The 20,208-nt window shown below is 37.3% G+C and overlaps 2 protein-coding genes and 1 pseudogene across 2 annotated transcripts; 1 reads left to right on the top strand and 2 right to left on the bottom strand.

Annotated features, from left to right (window-relative positions):
* Positions 2,615-4,409, bottom strand: LOC18591480 (annotated as a pseudogene).
* Positions 6,770-8,606, bottom strand: LOC18591479 (S-type anion channel SLAH4). Its single transcript, XM_007017617.2, has 2 exons — positions 7,680-8,606; positions 6,770-7,357 (listed from the first exon to the last, which is right to left on the bottom strand). The coding sequence occupies exons 1-2, from the start codon at positions 8,565-8,567 to the stop codon at positions 7,016-7,018; spliced, it is 1,230 nt and encodes a 409-aa protein (XP_007017679.2). The 5' UTR covers positions 8,568-8,606; the 3' UTR covers positions 6,770-7,015.
* On the top strand, positions 12,573-17,830 carry LOC18591478 (coatomer subunit alpha-1). The gene is made up of 4 exons (XM_007017616.2): positions 12,573-12,863; positions 12,975-13,224; positions 13,756-14,259; positions 14,601-17,830. The coding sequence occupies exons 2-4, from the start codon at positions 13,017-13,019 to the stop codon at positions 17,546-17,548; spliced, it is 3,660 nt and encodes a 1,219-aa protein (XP_007017678.2). The 5' UTR covers positions 12,573-12,863; positions 12,975-13,016; the 3' UTR covers positions 17,549-17,830.

The raw sequence follows: 20,208 nt of genomic DNA, 5'->3' as shown, positions 1-20,208 counted from the left end.
CCTTCAGAGACTTGGTTTTCCTACTTTGGGATAGGTAATTCGCAATTACGAATGTGGGGTGGATTTGCTTGCCAAAATTTGAACAAAAATTCAGATTTTTTTTAAAATTTTTTTTTACATATGATCTTAAGTTATATAATAAGATGTAATGTAACCCTTAATTATTTTAATTTATAAATTACATCTAATTCATTCAAAAATTCAAACTCAAAATGATTAAACTCATTAGCATTATCCATTTCTCTAAATTTTATAAGATTTAATGTGTTAAAATCTTTAATCACATTAGATAACATAATTTTTTTAAATACTTATAATATACTCATTAGTTCTTTAATAAAATTTTGGAATTTATGATGTTTATATTTTTAATTGTCAAAGGTTTAAAACCATGAAAAATCAATCTTATAAAGACAAAAAAAGTTAACATATGGTCTTATTAAATTTGGTGTCTTAAGGTAGCAAGATTATTTATTTTGTAATAAGTTTACTATGTCCTAGTTTTTTTTTTTTGTCAATATTTAACAATGATGTTATCTTTATCTATTGTATTGGTTTGTTCTGTTTCTATTTATATTTTTGATTTCATCAATTTAAAATATTTTATTTAAAAAATCAATATTCAACTTTTTTAAAAAAATTCTGTCAAAACCATTTAATTAAAAAATTTTAATATTTCTGATTATTATTTAAATTACCTTATATTCGACCTTGTATGTACTCCAATTCTTTTCTTATTAATCATTTTTTAAAAGATTTTTTTTGTAAATAAAAAATAAAGTATCGGGGATCAACTGATGTGACATGAGAGTGGATTCTGCACCTAGGAATCAAGGAACCTTGATCATGGCCAACTGTGTAAGCACTTAAATTGAACACAGCCTGATTCGCTCCCTGCAGCAAGGTATTCGTGTGCTTCTTCTTTAAAGTTGTGCTAATATCCACCGGACTTTCTCAGGCTCCTGGGGACTACCTAGCTCGCAGCTGGTTTGAGGTAGTAGCTAGGCTGCGTTGGGCGTACGAATTTTTGAAGAAGTTAACGTTGTTGAAGCCTCTAGGTAACGTCATATCAAACCTTCCCAGCACGTCTAATCCAAACTTTTTCTTCTTTTTGAGTGCCAAAACCACCATTAAGATAAACAAATGGAGAAGTTTGCCTGTTAGCTTGTACTGCCCCGGGCTTGTATGTTGGATTTGAAAGGGTTCAGCCCCGCGGAGTTCCAAACCCAGGATCATGCTGGGTTTTCGATGGCCAGTTAGTGCTTGGGCCGAACATGTTGCATTTCATCTTAGAACAGGTAAAAATTAGGCAAAGGGAGGGAGGAAACCATGCAGCTTTGATCTGATGTCGGACCATGGGCGGACCCAGCCTTGTAGGAGTGGTGTCAGGTGACATCCCTCAATTCCTAAAAATGTATATAAGAATATTACTTAATTAAAGTTTTAATTATAATTTTTTATAATTAATGACAGTAATGAATCTATTTTTTTTTATAATTTTGTAGGGAAGAGATCAAAGATTTTAAGTAAATTTATCAAAAAGTAATTTACATATTAATATTTAAATGTTAAAAGATAAAAAATTTATAATTTAAGATTTTATTAAAAAAAGTTAAAACTTAAACTATTCTTCTTCTCCCTCCAAAAAATTCAAGTCCTACTCTTGACACTTGTAGTAAAGCTTCTTCTTCTCAATCCATGGCTTTGTTTTTCACTCTCTCAAAATAACTCATATAGTAATTTTCAACTCAAATTAAATTTTTAAATATTTCATGTATAAATATTTTTCAATTAATTTAATAGTTTAGGACTCAAACAGAATCTAGTTAATAGAAAATAGTATTGCATGCCAAATAATATCTTGAAACTATGAGTCTTTCTATTTTTTAATTTATTTTGTAGATATATTATTTGATTATTATATTTAATTTTATATGATTTGTGGATGTTTATACTTAGTTTTGATCAATAAATAGAAACTTGTCAAATTGTTAGTTGTTAACACCACTCATAAAAATTTCTGGATCCATCCCTACTTCGGATCAAACTTAATGAAAGATGATCACCTAGTTTACCTGTCATCTTCAAGATATAATATAATTTAACGAGATGATTGTGTTACATTTGGTTAGGTACTATCTTATTTAGCTATACATATCAAAAGCTTCCAAACCATGTAAAAAAAAAGAAAAAAAAGCTTTCAAACCGGAATGGTGTCGACCCAATTTTTTTTCCTAAAATTTTTTTCCTTCATTTTTCAATGTGTAAGATGCTTCCGGTTAACATAAATAAGCTAATTAATTCACTGGTAGATTTAGTATAAAATTGAACACATAATGTAAATTATGAAAAGAATACCAAATGAGACAGATAATTTTTATTAGAGCAATGTCTTCAAAAAGGTTAAGAAAATTTTTTTTTTTTTGGTTTAGATGTAATGAAGAGGATGATATGTGAGCTTTCCTTGGCTTCGTCAGTGACGATTGTTCCTTCCCTCATTTTTTAGCTCTAGGAGATGAGGGCCGGGTATGCATATTTTGACAGAAGAGTGTCCAACTGTTTTTGTATGACAGAAGAGAACGAAAAGCAATGAGCATTTCCTTTTACTTTTGTCTTCCGATAAACATCACTCCATACATCACTGGCTAATCTTGTTTACAATCATGCATGCAATGCATGATTTATATCCTATCTACAATCTCACAGCGAAAATTTTATAGCATAAACAACTTGGTGACAGAGTAAACTAATATTACAGAAATCAGCATTGTAATCGCAGGTGAATTTATTTTCTTGCCCCTTCGATCTGGCGGCTTTGATATTATGCAGAAACTGTTGGTAAATGGTGGAGACCTTCAATTGGATCGTTGTCGGGTAATAGCATTTTAGTGTTGAGCAGGGTGAATACTGTGAGACCAAGTGAGACCAAAACGGAAAGGGCTAACAGAAGAAGCATAAGGAGGTGTGCGATGCTGCCTTTCACTTCTTCTGCATATTCCGTGGAAGCTAGAGCCAGGACCGTCAAGGGAAATGAGTAAGCCCACCAGGCAACATTGAATCTCCTCATTGATCTGCTGAAAAGAGCTGGCCTGCAAACCTGTCTCAATACCACAAAATTGTATGCAAAAAGCATCAGGAGATATAAAATTGATTGGCTATACCATTCTGAGTCATGAGATGTGGTGCACTGCCAAATTCGTGCACCCAAAAACGTGGTGCATACTGAATTCCGTGGTCCATGGAATGACCATGGGTGATGCAAGGATCAAGATTAGCCTAACTTTAAACAATTTGCAGTTTTGTTATTGCATGGCCAAACCAACCCAAATGGTTCTTTGGAACCTAATATTTTAGTCGTGGATGAGTGATGAAAGCAAATTCGAATTCGATTCTCCAATAAGATTCCAAACATTAAAATTTCCATGCTATGGATCGATCTAAGTTTATAATAGTAATACTTAGCTACATGTCAGTATCTTGATGGTATTTTCTTTTTTAATGATACGTTACCAGGGAGGTGAAGAGGAAGAGGGAGAGGAAGAAAAGCATCTTGGATGCAGAATCAAAAGCACCAGTTATGGATTCCCAAGCCAAGCTCGCCACGCTTGGTGCGGCAAAGAACAAGAAGAAAACCGGCCTAAGCATCGCTGGAAGCCTATCACTGCCTGAGAAACGCTGGTAGAGGGTCACTAAGAGCACCAAATAATGGACCATCCCCAGTGAAAACAAGCAAACGGCGCTCTCTTTCCACCCCATATTTGCTGCAGCTTGTGCTCCAACAAGATTTCCAATGACTAATATCTGGCTTGTTGGATTTGCAACCGTAGACAGGAATTTCTTCCCTTTTGTAAACCATTGACCATAAAGTTCACATCGAGAGCAACAACAGGAACCGCGAAAAACCACCAGAGGACAAGATAGGAGGTTGTCTTTGGCGAGACAAATGGAGCTGATTGAAGTAAAAGAAGCCAGGAAATCCATGGAGCGAATAGGTAGTTAACCCCTACATGGTGCAAGAACTCTGCTTTCACCATCTTAAAGTAAAACAAGCATCTCAAGATGTAAAGAAGAGAAAGCAAAACAAGGGTAAAGAGAGCGAAAGACCATAGTACAAGAAAAGCCGTGGGGTGGAGCATGTGGAGCACATCCCTTAGAGTGCTTCTGTCATCGGTTGGTCCAATCAAGGTCTTCCACAATAAAGCCTGGCCACCTAGAGATAGGCTTATCCTAAAATAACCTGCATGAAATCTGGTTAAGATGGAGCTTAACTATTGCTTAATTCGCCTGACAAAGATGGCGGAGACACTGCTTAGATTTTCGGTGGCAAAGCTGCTCGTCTGAGGCGTACTGTCGACAACAAACTCCATCTCAGGTTCAGATCTTGAGCTCGCCATTGATCGGACAGTCAAAGTCAGGAAGATCAACTCATGAATTTGAGCAGATTTCTTGTTTACGGTGTGGTTGCGTTTTATAGACCTATGCAATATGTATAGAAAAAGCAGTGAAATTAAGTCAAATTAACACATAAAACCATAAAACAATATAGATAGATGAATCCTGGAATTGCACGTGGAATAGACATTACCTGTGAAATTCAGGGTTTTTTTATATTTTATTATATAATTTCCACAACTACTGATCAGCAAGCAGCTGCATTGCGTAAATGGGGACAAGCCGCAGACCTATAACGAAAAAAATACTCAAACGACAGTTTCAAGATAACTTGTTAGTGTAACTTACTGCGGGGAAGGCTTTTTCCATTAGCTGTGGTTACTCATGAAAATCGAAAGACTCCAGATACAATGTACCTGTAGAAGAACAAGACATGACAGGTTCACAGTAAAGCCGGACCGCAACATTGGTGACAGAAGTAAAATGTGGCATGATTTCTTATTTTCTGTTCCACTTCAAAGAATTGAAGGATCCAAGGATCCGCCCTGCTCACACAAGCAAAGATAGAATGGAATTTACACTATTCCCAGCCTTAACTTCCTGAAATAGCCCCTAAGTCAACCCTATGTTTGCGTTGTATATGTTTGACAAGAAAACTTCAATCTAACTAAATGTAGCATTGGGCCTTGGCAAAGTTTTAAGTTGGACTCCTTAAGTAAATATGGCAGTTGCAAACCCCAAACCATGATGGGTTTTGGATTTAGCAGAGAGTCTTCGGGCCTCAATCTAGTTAGCCAGTTTTGGTTGACAGATGTCTGAAGAAAGAGCTAAATTTGGGTTTGAATAAGACTGTGACAACTTGCACAGAGAAATGAATGGGATAATAGAGTGGTATTGTACCTTTGATAATGAAATCTCATATAGATTACAACTTGGAGGTGAAAACTACTTAACCCATGGAAAGGCTGCATATCTGAAGACAGCTCATTTCTTTCCAATATATTGGAGGATTTTTCTTCCAACCTAAATCTACTGTACTTGTCGGAATTGCCAAATCTTGGTAAGCCCAACCTTTTTGAATGCATTAACCATTCAGCATCAATTGGACTTCTCCATGTCTTGCCAAATCTTTTTTTCTAAATTCTGTTCTGTTCTCAAAAGACAGATTTGATACTGACTTAACAAGCCTTAGGCAAAGACTTTATCTGTACTTGTTCAGCACCTAATTCGAATGATCACGACTTTGCTTTGCAATTAAGTTAAACGACGATCCATGCTTCCCCTGTCATTTCTATGAATACAATGATACTTTTAAGCTAGCTGTTTCCCACATGATGTATCGGAATTTAGATGTTTTCAATGTCCAACGTTGTTCCTAATCTAATGACAAATCTAATCTTCAATGGCTGCTTCCCTATAATAAAAAGAATTATGGATAAAGATCACTTTAACTTAGATGGAAATTGGTTGATGTGATAATCATATAGATTAGGTAAAATCTTAGTTAGGTAGGGTAAATATACGAAAGAAGCTTCCTCAAACCAGACAAGTTCCAGAGGATATCCTTTTCTTTCATTTTGTAACCTAATGCCACGTTTTCTAATTAAATTGAATTTCGTACAATTCGCACGAATATACGTTTGGATTTGGTAGAATTTATAAAATTATTAAGTCTTAATCCAAAAGTAATTATGATGTATTGGATGAATTAAATTCTTTTGTCAATTCTACCAAATCCAAAAAAAAAAAAAGACTTAATTTGATGTTGGAGGTGGGTTGAAGATAGTAACTATAACCCAGTTGTGATGGGATGATTCTGAAATGTGCTCTTTGGATTCTTCTTGTTCATGCTGGGAGCAATGTAAAGCAGATATATTGATTAGTTTGATCTCAGACACAACCATTATAAACTGTTATCAAGTTTATATATATATATATAGAAATGCACAAGAGAGGCTCTCTGTCTCCCATGTGCTGTTATGCTTCACTGTACAATTTTATGATAATTTTTATAATGAAAATTAATAAACGAAATCAATGCTTTAAAAAAAACTCAAATTTCAATATTAACTAAAAATATTAATTTCTTTGGCATTGTTATTGATTTAGACTTTTCTTCAGACATGTTAGGCTGTTAATTAGTTTAGTGTCTTATTCGTGAATATACATATTCAAAAATCACTTTCACCTTTTTGGGTTTTGGGTCTAAGCAACATATTTAGTCAAATCAATTCCTTGATGAAGTTTTGAAAATGCTGTGATTTGATCCGATCTGTCAACGTTTGCAAAGATATTGTTGGACATCGAACCGCAAGTTGCTAAAGCTAGAAGCCAAGTTCTATTGTAACTGGAAAAATTGAATTGTTACTTTCACAAATTGTCAGCAAAACGATAGATACATAGAAATTTATCCACAAATCTGATAAACCCTTACAGTTTATCCCTTTTCCCCCATGATTTCCATGTTGTCCAATTGGCATATGGTGCATGAACATCCGGTTATTTGGATGGAATTGCTCATGTCTGTCAGGGAATTCGAGACCCTTGATATACTTTCTTCAGATAGTTACTAGCTACTTAAGTTTCCCAAATTAGAGATTGTAAGAGAGCATCTACCATTCACCTATACACATGTTTTATCATTTGTCTGAACAGTACTTGTTGTAGTTGCTGATTTTCTCTGTCGTGACACTTCCGGCAGATGAGAATCGAGATGACTTGCAGTTGGATCATCATTGTGAGGTAAGAGCATCTTAGTGTTGAGCAGAGTGAACAAAATCAAACCAATGGCGACCAAGACAGAAAATGCTAAAAGAACAAGCATTAGGAGGCGTGCAAGGCCGCCTTTCACTTCTTCTGCATATTCCGTTGATGCTAGAGCAAGCACAGACAAGGGAAACGAGTAAGCCCACCATGCCACATTGAACCTTCTCATAGATCTCTTAAACAGTGTCGGCCTGCAAACCTGTAGCCACAGAAAATGCAAGCAAATGATTACTTAATTACAACATGAATAAGATTGCACTTCCCAACCCGTGCACCGTACACGTGGGCACGTACGGAATCTGTTAATTCATGGAAAGAACCAAGGTTGAATTTCGAGCCCTTATCTGAAGAAACTCGAAAACGTACGCTGCCTACCAAAACAGTTGTACGTTTTTGTCATTGCATGGGGAAACGAATTCCTTATGGACCACAGGGGACCTAATATTTTAGTGGGCATGAAAATTTACTTTCAAGCTACGTCATTATCTTAATTGACAGTAATTTAAGCAGACGTTACTTACAAGTGACATGAAGAGGAAGAGCGAGAGGAAGAAAAGCATTTTCGATGCTGTATCGAAAGCACCAGAAATAGATTGCCAAGCCAAGCTGGCCGTGCTTGGTGCTGCGAAGAACAAGAAGAAAGCGGGCCTCAGCATCGTTGGGAGCCGATCGGTGCCTGGTAAACGCTGGTAAAGCGTCACGAAGAGTACTAAGTAATGCACCATCCCTAGTGAGAAAAGGCACATAGCACTCTCTTTCCACCCCATATTTGCCGCGGCTTGTGCACCCACCAGGTTCCCTATAACCGACAACTGGCTCGTCGGATTTGCAACAGCTGATAAGAACTTCTTCCCCTTAGTAAACCATTGGCCATAGATTTTCACATCAAGCACCACAACAGGAACCGCAAAAACCCACCAGAGAACCACGTAGGAATGGTTGTTTGGGGTAAAGAAAGGCGCTGATTGAAGCAAAAGAAGCCAAGAAATCGACGGAGCGAATAGGTAGTTAACCCCTACATGGTGCAGGAACTCCTCTTTCACCATCTTGAAGTAAAATAAACATCTCAAAAGGTAAAGAACTGAGAGCAAAACAAGGGTAAGGAACGCGAAAGACCAGAGTAGAGTAAAAGCCCTGGGATGAAACATGTGGAGGGTAATTCTTAGACTGCTCGTGTCATCGGTTGGCCCCATTAATGTCTTCCATAACAAAGCCTGGCCACCCAGAGATAGGCTTACCCTGAAAAAACCTGCGTGAAATTTGGTTAAGATGGCAGTACTTGATTCCTTAAGACGCCTAGCAACAATGGTTGAGACGCTGCTTCTTTGAATTTGATGGGTTGCATCGCTGCTGGTGTGGGGTGTGATCACTACAAACTGGAGCTCAGCTTGGGATGTTACGATGGCCATGGCTAGGAGGATACATCAGTCTCATAAATCTAGATAAGAGCTGTGATGGAGGTTGTGCATATTTCTTGGTTACCATGGTGGGTATTTATAGAGCTAGAGAAAAGATACGTGATACACAATAACGCATTAAAAATTATGAAATTGCACGTGGAATAGACATTTCCTTGTGAAATTCATTTCTTTTACTAAGTATAATTTCATAATAAGAGTAATAAGATATAAAAGGTAATTTCACACGTTACTAATATATAATCAATTTTTTTTTCAAAGAATTCACAAACACAAGTACTTAATCATAAAATTAGTTAGATTTACAAATGAAAAGATCAAAACTATCTATATAATAATTTCTGATTTTACTCCAACTGCAAATTTGATCGATTTCATCATGCATTGCATGCCGTTTTTATATTGATAACTTAAGTGTCAATTAATTGACAATTGAACATTCATTTTTATATATATATTGAAGAGGAAAACTTCTTTCTAGCTTTTAAAACACATGGAATTTGTGATTAAGAGGTTTTTTTTTCTCTTAATTTAAGAAAAAAATAATAAGAAAACCTTCCAATTGAGATTAGTGGGCATAAATTTTGTGATTGTGAATTTGTGATAAGAATATTCTCAAAAGCTAGTGAGTGAGAAGGAGCTAAATGTTGGGTCTGAATCACAAGTGATACAACTTGTGTGGAGAAATTGATGGGATAAAGTAGGGGAGGAAGGCTGCTATCAAATGCAAAAGTACTGTTGCAGTACTTTTTGAAGTTTGAATTATCTCCAGAGACAGGTCATTTCTTTGCAAGAGTTTGGAGATTTTTTCTTCGAGTTTTAAACCTGTTGTTGTTGACGGCTTTGCCATGTTGAGTGCTGCAGGTAAGCCTAATTTCTTTGAATCCCCCATTAAAATGGAACACTGGACTTTCTTGACAACTTGCCAACTTTCTTTTATTTTATTTATATTTATCACAAAAGGACATTATTTTGATTTTGACACATATCTTGTCCAAGATACAAAGGCTGTGATTGTGAAGAACTTAGCATGACCAAGCAATGTTAAAAATTGACATATCTTCATGAGTTTGTGATGTTATTTCCTCATTGATACTGATACAGTTCTTGTTCTTTCCTCCAGGTCCAGGAAGGATTATGAAAATCTAGGAGAAATCGGATCATTGTTCGGTCAAAGAGCAATTGACATAGTGAACATAATCAAGTTAAAGGAGACCGAAGGCAAAAAAAAAGTGGTAAAAAAGAAGAATTTCTTTTGGAAATGTTGTTGTACATACAAATTTCTTATTGAATATTCCTTGACTCAGCTTCAAGGGTCTTGACGACTTGATTTTGATCGCTTGATCTTGATCACGAACCTCGTTACCGCTTGATCTACCCTTGATTTTATTGATTTTGATCACGAATATCTTGATTTTGATTACAAACTTCACTGCCACTTGATCTTGAGCATAAACTTCGTTGCCGTTTGATCTTGATCATGAACTTCGTTGTCACTTGATCTTGATCACGATCATGTTGATCTTGATCACGAACTTCGTTGCCGCTTAATCTTGATCTTCTTGATCTTGATCTTGATCACGAACTTCGCTGCTGCTTGATCTCGATCACAAACTTCGCTGCCGCTTGATCTTGATCTTGATCATATTGATTTTGATCACGAACTTCGTTGCCGCTTGATTCGTTTGATCTTGATCTTGATCACGAACTTCGTTGCCGCTTAATCTTGATCTTGATCATGAACTTTGTTGCCGCTTGATCCTGATCACGAACTTCACTACCACTTGATCTACCCTTGATTTTTATCACAAATACTTGATATCTTGATTTTGATCACAACCTTCGTTACCGCTTGATCTTGATGATCACAAACTTCATTGCTGCTCGATTTTGTTGATCTTAATCACGAACTTCGTTGCTTGATCTTGATCACGAACTTCACTACCGCTTTACCTACCATTGATTTTATTGATCTTGATCACAAACACTTGATTTTGATCACAAACTTCGTTGTTGTTTGATCTTGATTACAAACTTCACTGTCACTTGATCTTCATCACGATCACGTTAATCTTGATCAAGAACTTCGATGCCGCTTAATCTTGATCTTGATCACAAACTTCACTGCCGCTTTATCTTGGTATTCGTAATCTTGATCTTGATCACAAACTTCGCTGCTGCTTGATCTTGATCTTGATCATGTTTATTTTGATCACGAATACTTGATATCTTGATTTTGATCACGAATTTCGTTGCCGCTTGATCCGCTTAATCTTGATCTTGAACACGTTGATCTTGATCATAAACTTCATTGCCGTTGGATCTTGATCTTGATCATGAACTTCGCTATCGCTTGATCTTGATCCTGATCTTGATCATGTTCATCTTAATCACGAACTTCGCTACCGCTTGATCTTGATCACAAACTTTGCTGCCACTTGATAACCCTTGATTTTGATCATGAATACTTGATATACTGATTTTGATCACAACCTTCGCTGCCACTTGATAACCCTTGATTTTGATCATGAATACTTGATATACTGATTTTGATCACAACCTTCGCTGCCACTTGATCTTGATGATCATGAACTTCGCCGTCTCTTGATGTCGCTTATCTGATCACGAACTTCGCTGTCGCTTGATCTTGATGATCATGAACTTCGCCGTCTCTTGATGTCGCTTATCTGATCACGAACTTCGCTGTCGCTTGATCTTGATCATGAACTTCGCTGTCGCTTGATCTTGATCATGAACTTCGCTGTCGCTGAACTTCGTTGCCACTTGATATTTACTTCAGAAGTCTTCTACTCTTCTCGATCTTCGAAATGTTCTCAATCTTCGAATGCCTCCCAATTTTTGAATGCTTTCTAATGAATCCAAAATAACTGGGAGGAGCTCCTATTTATAATGCTAAGTGAGAGACTTTAATAAGAATGTAATCTCTTTAAATTATCTATAAATTATTTTAATTTATTTAAAGATAAATTATGATAACTCATTGAAAGTCTTTTGATTGGTCAGACTTTGAGTCATTGAATTTTGATTGACTGAAGTTAGATATTATCTCTAAATTATTTTAATTTATTTAAAAAATAATTCAATAATTAATTTTGATTTTTATCTCTAAATTAGTATAATTATTAAAGATAAATTAAATGATCAATAATTAAATTTTGATTGATCAAAAATATAACTAGTATCTCTAATTTATCTTGATTTATTTAGAGTCAAATTATATAATCAATAATTAAATTTTGATTGGTCCAATTTAAATATTATTTTCAAATTATCTCAAGGATATATAACACATAGGTGAGTTGGTTCAATTATGTATCTTTGAAATAATCTAACTAATAAATTAATTATTTTATAATTAAATATATGATTATAACATCATAAAATCCACTTGATAGCATGTAATTAGATCATAATTTTTCTTGTGTCCAAGCTAGAGCCAGGGTCCCACCGGGAATGAGTAAGCTCACCAGGAAACATTCAACCATCACTACGGGCTCAAGTTCATGAAAGTTGATTCAAGTATAGGCCCATTGCATACTGGATTTTAGCTTTTGGGTTTGGATTGGATGAGCCCAAAACCATATTTATTTTAAATAAATTTTATCTTTTTATATTTTACACGAAATAATATTCTGTAATTAAATGACAATGCATAAATAATTATACATTTATTCATTCGAAAAATGCCAATTTAATCTTCATCTAACAAAGATTGCATATTTATCATCTTTTCTTAAAAAAATTAAGGCAAATGTAATAAAGTATATCATTTTCTATTTATAAATGCGGAAACATATAAAAACAATTTTTTTGCCAAACATAAACACGTGTTGGATGTGTCTTATTCCGAAAATTCCATTACCGAAAAAATGAAAATTAATGTCCTCACTTGGAAATTACTAAAAAGTAGAACTGGAAAAAGAAAAAAGAAAAACAGGAAAAAGGACAAAGAAGTAAAGAGATTATTTGAAAACGAAGCAGCACCAAGACGTGTGATGCAGTGATAGCACCGTCCTGAAAAAACACAAACATCTCGCGCTGAAAACCCGAAAACCAAGAGAATAAAAAACGGAGCTTTTGTATCTTTCTTTTCTAGGTTTTTCCTTTTCCTCATTAACAGATCGGCGATACTCTCTTCCGATCATCTCCTTAACGTACACGTTATCAACTTTGCTTATCCTGTGCCAACTCCTTGGCAGATCTACCAATTTCTCAATACCGTTTCAATTTGCAATGCTCGTTTCTTCTTGATCCCCAATCTCTCAGGTAACTTTTCTTTTTTCGTTTCTGTTTTAGACAGTCTTTACGATAATTACTGCTGTTTTAGGTTTTTGTTATTCCGAAAGATTTGAATTTGTTTCGGTTAATGAATGGTAGGATTGCGTTTTGACTTTGGATCTTGAGAGGGAGAGGGTGAAGATGTTGACGAAATTTGAGACGAAGAGCAATCGGGTGAAAGGGCTGAGCTTTCACAGCAAGAGACCATGGATCTTAGCGAGTCTACACAGCGGCGTGATCCAGCTGTGGGATTATAGGATGGGGACTCTCATTGATCGATTCGACGAGCACGATGGCCCCGTCCGTGGCGTCCATTTCCACAAGTCCCAGCCTCTCTTTGTCTCTGGAGGTTTTTAACTTTTTTCAAAATTTTGCTCTTTTAACATTTGCAAGATCTTGTTCATTGGCGCATTGGCAGATTTAATCTTGTTTATCTGAATATTTCAATGTTTTATGATCTTCGAATTCGTGATCTAAACAATTAGATTCAATTCATAGGAGTGCTTCTGTATTTTACGGTATTGCCATTATCAGTTATGCTGGGCGTACCTTTAGTTCTTTTAACTTATTTGAAGGAAAAGCGGGAGCATGATATGATCTCTAGTTATAAATTTTTAGCTGAAAATTCAAGTCTTAGATTTGGTTAACGTTGTCTAGAAACACGATTTACACTAAGTACTAAAGGAGGAATGGACAGATTTTTTCCTGTTGTTGTACTTGGAATGTGCCTACTAAAGCATCGAAGTGGATTTGACATTTAAAATATAAAGACTCTATAAAGATATTTGGCAAATGTGGTGTCTTGTTTATTCTTTTAAATATTGTGGTTATCTGTAGGAGTGGTAGCTTTTGGTTAAATGTAAATGCCGGGTCTGTGCAGGGGATGATTACAAGATCAAAGTTTGGAATTATAAACTGCATAGATGTCTGTTTACACTTCTTGGGCACCTGGATTATATACGTACTGTTCAGTTTCATCATGAGTATCCATGGATTGTTAGTGCAAGTGATGACCAAACAATCAGAATATGGAATTGGCAGTCTCGGACTTGCATTGCAGTGCTAACTGGACACAATCACTATGTCATGTGTGCCTCATTCCATCCTAAGGAGGACTTGGTTGTTTCAGCATCCTTGGACCAAACAGTTCGTGTGTGGGATATTGGCGCCCTGAAGAAGAAAACAGTTGCCCCTGCCGATGACATCCTGCGTTTGGGTCAGTTGAGCCAGATGAACACAGATTTCTTTGGTGGGGTGGATGCTGTTGTTAAATATGTCTTGGAGGGTCATGATCGAGGAGTTAACTGGGCCTCGTTCCATCCCACTCTTCCTCTAATTGTCTCAGGGGCGGATGATCGACAAGTGAAACTTTGGCGAATGAATGGTATGTCTTTGTAATCCTGTTTGCTTTTAGTTCTTTAGAATTATCTTGTTATATACAAAGGTCGATGTGTGTTTATATTTCTTTACACAGACAACGCAAAAACCACTGAAGGGCTCTTTTATCAGAATGACCCGAGCAAGTTAAAATTAGCATGTCTAAAGACATGGATGCTGGAATGTGGATTTTCTGATTTGAGATAATTTAGGCAAAAGGACCTTAGTTTTGTCAATTCCATTTGGCCAATATAGTGTCTTTGCAGTGTAAAGTTTAATGACATATTCTTCAAAAAAAAAAAAAGGTTTAGTGACATACAATTTTTTATTACTCTATCTTCATTGCAGATACAAAGGCTTGGGAAGTTGACACTATGAGAGGGCACATGAATAACGTGTCATGTGTTTTATTCCATTCAAGGCAGGACATCATTGTGTCTAATTCAGAGGATAAGAGTATTCGAGTGTGGGATGCTACCAAGCGTACTGGCCTTCAGACATTTCGCAGGGAGCACGACAGGTTCTGGATACTTGCATGTCATCCTGAGATGAACCTTATGGCTGCTGGTCATGATAGTGGCATGATTGTTTTCAAACTGGAGAGGGAACGCCCTGCTTTTTCTGTGAGTGGTGATTCAATGTACTATGTTAAAGACCGGTTTTTGCGCTTTTATGAATTCTCAACTCAGAAAGACACTCAGGTGATCCCAATCCGTAGGCCTGGTTCTACCAGTTTAAACCAAGGGGCAAGAACACTTTCTTATAGCCCCACGGAAAATGCTATTTTGGTCTGTTCAGAATTGGATGGAGGCTCCTATGAACTTTACATTATACCTAAAGACAGTTTTGGCAGAGGTGAGTCTGTTCAAGACGCAAAAAAAGGTATTGGTGGATCAGCAGTTTTTGTTGCTCGAAATAGGTTTGCTGTGCTTGACAAGAGCAGCAATCAAGTATTAGTCAAGAACCTTAAAAATGAGATTGTGAAAAAAGTTGCCATTCCAATTATTGTTGATTCAATATTTTATGCTGGAACCGGGAACTTGCTATGCAAAGCAGAGGATCGAGTAATTATCTTTGACCTCCAACAGAGGATGATTCTTGCAGAGCTTCAAACTTCTTTTGTTAGGTATGTTGTTTGGTCAAACGATATGGAGAGTGTTGCCCTGCTGAGCAAACATTCAATCATAATAGCCAACAAGAAGCTCGTGAATCAATGTACTCTCCATGAAACAATCCGTGTAAAGAGTGGGGCTTGGGATGACAATGGTGTCTTCATATACACTACACTGACTCACATCAAATACTGCCTTCCCAATGGGGACAATGGAGTTATTAGGACCCTCGATGTACCAGTGTACATCACGAAAGTGTCTGGAAACACCATGTGTTGCTTGGACAGAGATGGGAAAAATCGTGCCATAGTATTTGATGCAACTGAGTATGTATTTAAGCTGTCCCTCCTGAAAAAGAGATATGATCATGTTATGAGCATGATTAGGAGTTCTGAGCTCTGTGGGCAAGCCATGATTGCATACCTCCAGCAGAAAGGCTTCCCTGAGGTTGCTCTTCATTTTGTAAGGGATGAAAGGACACGCTTCAACTTGGCACTAGAGAGTGGGAACATCCAGATTGCAGTTGCTTCTGCCAAGGAAATTGATGAGAAAGATCACTGGTATCGCTTGGGGGTGGAGGCCCTTCGGCAGGGTAATGCAGGCATTGTTGAATATGCTTACCAGAGGACAAAAAATTTCGACAGACTATCATTTCTCTACCTCATCACAGGGAACATGGATAAGTTATCGAAAATGCTAAAAATTGCTGAAGTCAAGAATGATGTCATGGGTGAGTTCCACAACGCTCTATACTTGGGTGATATCAAAGAACGTGTCAAGATATTGGAAAATGCTGGCCATTTGCCACTTGCTTACATCACTGCTGCAGTTCATGGGCTCCATGATATTGCTGAGCATCTAGCTGCTGACCTGGGAGATGATATTCCCTCTTTGCCTGAGGGTAGATCTCCATCCCTTTTGACACCTCCAAGTCCTGTCTTATGCGGTGGAGATTGGCCTTTGTTAAGGGTAATGAGAGGAGTATTTGAGGGTGGTCTTGATAATGTTGGCAGAAATGCTCAGGAAGAAGATGAAGAGGCTGCTGATGCTGATTGGGGTGAGGATTTGGATATTGTTGATGTGGAAAACATGCCAAATGGAGACGTCAGTATGGCCCTTGTGGAAGAAGCACATGAAGAGAATGATGAGGGAGGATGGGATCTTGAGGATCTTGAACTTCCACCTGAAATGGGTACTCCAAAAACTGCTGGCAATGCTCATTCATCTGTTTTTGTTGCCCCTACTCCAGGTATGCCTGTAAGTCAAATTTGGATCCAAAAATCATCCCTTGCAGCTGAACATGCTGCTGCAGGCAATTTTGATACCGCCATGCGTTTGTTGAGCCGGCAATTGGGTATCAGGAATTTCGCTCCCTTGAAACAATTATTCCTTGACTTGCAAGTGGGCTGCCATTCTTATCTTCCTACCTTTTCCTCTGCCCCTGTCACTCTTGTGGCAGTGGAAAGAGGATGGACTGAATCAGCAAGTCCTAATGTAAGAAGCCCGCCTGCTCTTGTTTTTAAGTTTTATCAGCTGGAGGAGAAGCTCAAGGCCGGTTACAAGGCCACAACTTCTGGAAAGTTTACAGAGGCTTTACGGCTCTTTCTTAGTATTCTTCACACCATTCCTTTGATCGTTGTTGACTCTAGGAGAGAGGTTGATGATGTGAAGGAATTGATCATCATTGTGAAGGAGTATGTTCTTGGTTTGCAAATGGAGCTTAAAAGGAGGGAACTTAAGGACAATCCTGTACGTCAACAAGAGCTAGCAGCCTACTTCACCCACTGTAACCTTCAGCCACCTCACATGAGACTGGCATTGCTGAATGCTATGACTGTTTGCTACAAGAATGGTAATCTAATGACAGCTGCTAACTTCGCAAGGCGATTGTTGGAGACCAATCCCACCAATGAAAACCAAGCGAAAACTGCCCGTCAAGTCCTGCAAGCGGCCGAGAGAAACACGAACGACAAAGTCCAGCTGAACTATGATTTCAGGAACCCATTCGTAGTTTGTGGGGCAACTTATGTGCCTATATACCGTGGACAGAAGGATGTCTGCTGCCCTTACTGCAGTTCACGGTTTGTTCCATCCCAGGAAGGTCAGCTTTGTCCTGTCTGTGATCTCGCAGTGGTTGGATCAGATGCATCTGGTTTACTTTGTTCCCCTTCCCAAATGAGATGATTCCAAGACCAAGGTCTTTTGGACCAATTTTCAGTTCTTTCCATCTCCATCAACAGTTAAGCAGAGTGTGTTCAATCAGATTGTATATCCGATATTATTATTTTTTTTATTCTATTTTTTTACTGCCAGCTTATTTCAATTCCTTACGTTCTCCTCTACGGTATGATATTCACTGTAATAAACTCGAGAATTTTGGCTTAGAATATTCTTGTTACTCGTGAGTAGTAGTGCATCAGTTTGAGATGGCGAATTCAATGTATGCACGAAAACGATTGCTTTCCATCCCTAAACTGAAGTCACCGACGACCTACCATCATCGCATAAAACTTAATTCCAAATATATTTAAAATAATAATAATAATAACAATAATAAAAGAAAAGAAAAAGCGATGAACAGTTACTTCAACGAAAGACCTTTTTTCCCCACAAGTGTTTGAGAATGTCAGCTGTAAAATGGAGTGTTGCTTTAAAGGAATCATCACAACAAGTTAACATCACTTTTCCAGATTAAAAAAAAAGAAAAAGAAAGAACCTTTTGCCACGAGTAGAAACAGGTCAGGGAAGGGGTTTCTGTTTCCGTTGCGAGGGCATCAGTTTTAAAGAGGGGTCGTAGGTTTGTCAAAAAGTTAGTACACCTAGGCACGTGACAGGGGCGAGTTCTGTGAGTCTCAACCTTTCCTCCCCAAGACATTATGTCATGCAACGGCCAATTACTTACTCCCAATCAATAATATGCTTAAAGGGTAAAAACCTAATGCCCTATCCATTTCAGCCTATAAATATCACCTCATCATGCCCATCACATGCAAAGCCCACCGGGCCCACTCTAATCCCCCCAATTGGACCCACCTCTAAACCTCCATCTAATCCCTATCTCCATCCCTATTCTTCAATGGCCGAAAGGGGGACCAATCCATTATCATAAAATTCCTAATCTTTTGTTTTAACTAATTCTCCCCGGCCCATAACCATTGCATTGGCCGTATCTGTGACATGTGAAAGTTCTTGTCGAGAACGAGAGGTAAAAGAGGTTTTGAAAATGAGTTTCTATTTGATATTGTGTCGATACAATGAATATAACTAGGAGTTCATAAATACGAGTTAATATGAATATTATATAAAGACACGTAGAGGGGAGAGAAAATAAGAGAAGTACTGTTGATAAAGGCTATGAGTTTGCACTTTAAAAACCTTCCGCCTATAATTGCACGTAGTGTCCCCCCTTGCCACTCCCCTTTATGGGTCGAGTGGGCAGGTTAGGCTTTAGGGTGGGGCTGGCTCAGCTGCGTGGTTTATACTAATTTGAGGGGGAGAGAGAGACTTCTCTAAGTTGGCGAGGGACATGAAAGGAAGGGACCCCTACACGTATTGTGAAGTAGGAGAGTTCATTAGCCAACCTAGGGTTTTCGCTTTACTGGTAGTTTCCAAAGGCATTCTTCTGCTACTGCTGCTACTGCTTTTTATGGCCATCTTATGTATAATCTCTGAATTTGGATCCACATTCTTGTGGGATCTATCATCTATGCAAAATCACGTGATTTCTTTTTATTTTTTCTTTCTTTCTTCTTTGTTCCACCATGTAGGTACAATAAGGATGAGGTTTTCTTTTCCAAAAGCTAGAAGATGAGGTACTTGGACTTATGCTATCTAACAAAAAGAAAATCATGCAAGTTTACTTAATTTTGGCCAAATATGCTTGGCCCTCCCCCTCGGATTAGGTTGAGATTAAGGAGAGGGAAGCAGAAAAAACGAGCCTGCAGGGGCAGCATGAGAACCACCTGAATGATGAAGGAAACCCCACATGGCTTTTTCGAGAAAGAGGAGAAAGTTTTTCAATAATTTTTATGCAGCTCTTTTCATATATTCCCTAGCTCCCACCCTTGAATCTTCATTGGAAATTAAACATGTGTGAATGGTTTTCAAAGGGTCAGTGAAAGAACAAGGTTTGTATATTTGGTTTGAATGGTTTTCTAACGATCAAAGTTGGCATTAGCACACCAAAACTTTTTAGGGTTTTTCTTCTTTTCATATTATAAACCAATAAACAAAAAGCTAATATTTTCCTTTTTTTGGTCAAGAAAATGTGTTCAAACCCATAGAATTACAGTTGTAGCTTGGTTCAAATATATATATATATAGGTCTTCCTAGGTCATGGTTCAACCTTTTTGTACAACAAAAATTTTGGCTTTGCTAAATCAAACACTACTTTTGTCTATTTTTTTTTATTTTTTATTTTTCAAAGGACGGAAAGCTAATGAGTAATGTGATCAAAAAGAGCATGGAAACCGCAAATAATTATTGAGTCTTTTGCTAAATGGATGGCTAAGCTTAGCTTTGTCGAGTTCATGATGAATTGAGATGACTAGTCCCACACATGAAAGCTACCAAAAAAAAAAAGAATTATCGAATGAATATAACCCTAAAACATCTAATCTCCTATCAATAAAATATACCAAAAGATACCGAAAGTAATTGTGTGTTATGATAGAACAAAGAAATGTCAAGGATTTTCTCTGGTTTGAATGGGAAGTTAGTTTTATGACTACTCGAGAGCACTCCTCCAAGGGGTTGCTTCATGTAATAATGTCGAACAAAACACCCACACATACACAAAAAAAAAAAAACCCAAGAAATTAGTCGTGTCGAGGAAATAGCTTGG

Source organism: Theobroma cacao, chromosome 8, assembly GCF_000208745.1.
Source record: "Theobroma cacao cultivar B97-61/B2 chromosome 8, Criollo_cocoa_genome_V2, whole genome shotgun sequence".
NCBI classification, from domain to species: Eukaryota; Viridiplantae; Streptophyta; class Magnoliopsida; order Malvales; family Malvaceae; genus Theobroma; species Theobroma cacao.
Note: the sequence above shows the minus strand (reverse complement) of the source record. Positions and strands in the feature narration are given on the sequence as shown.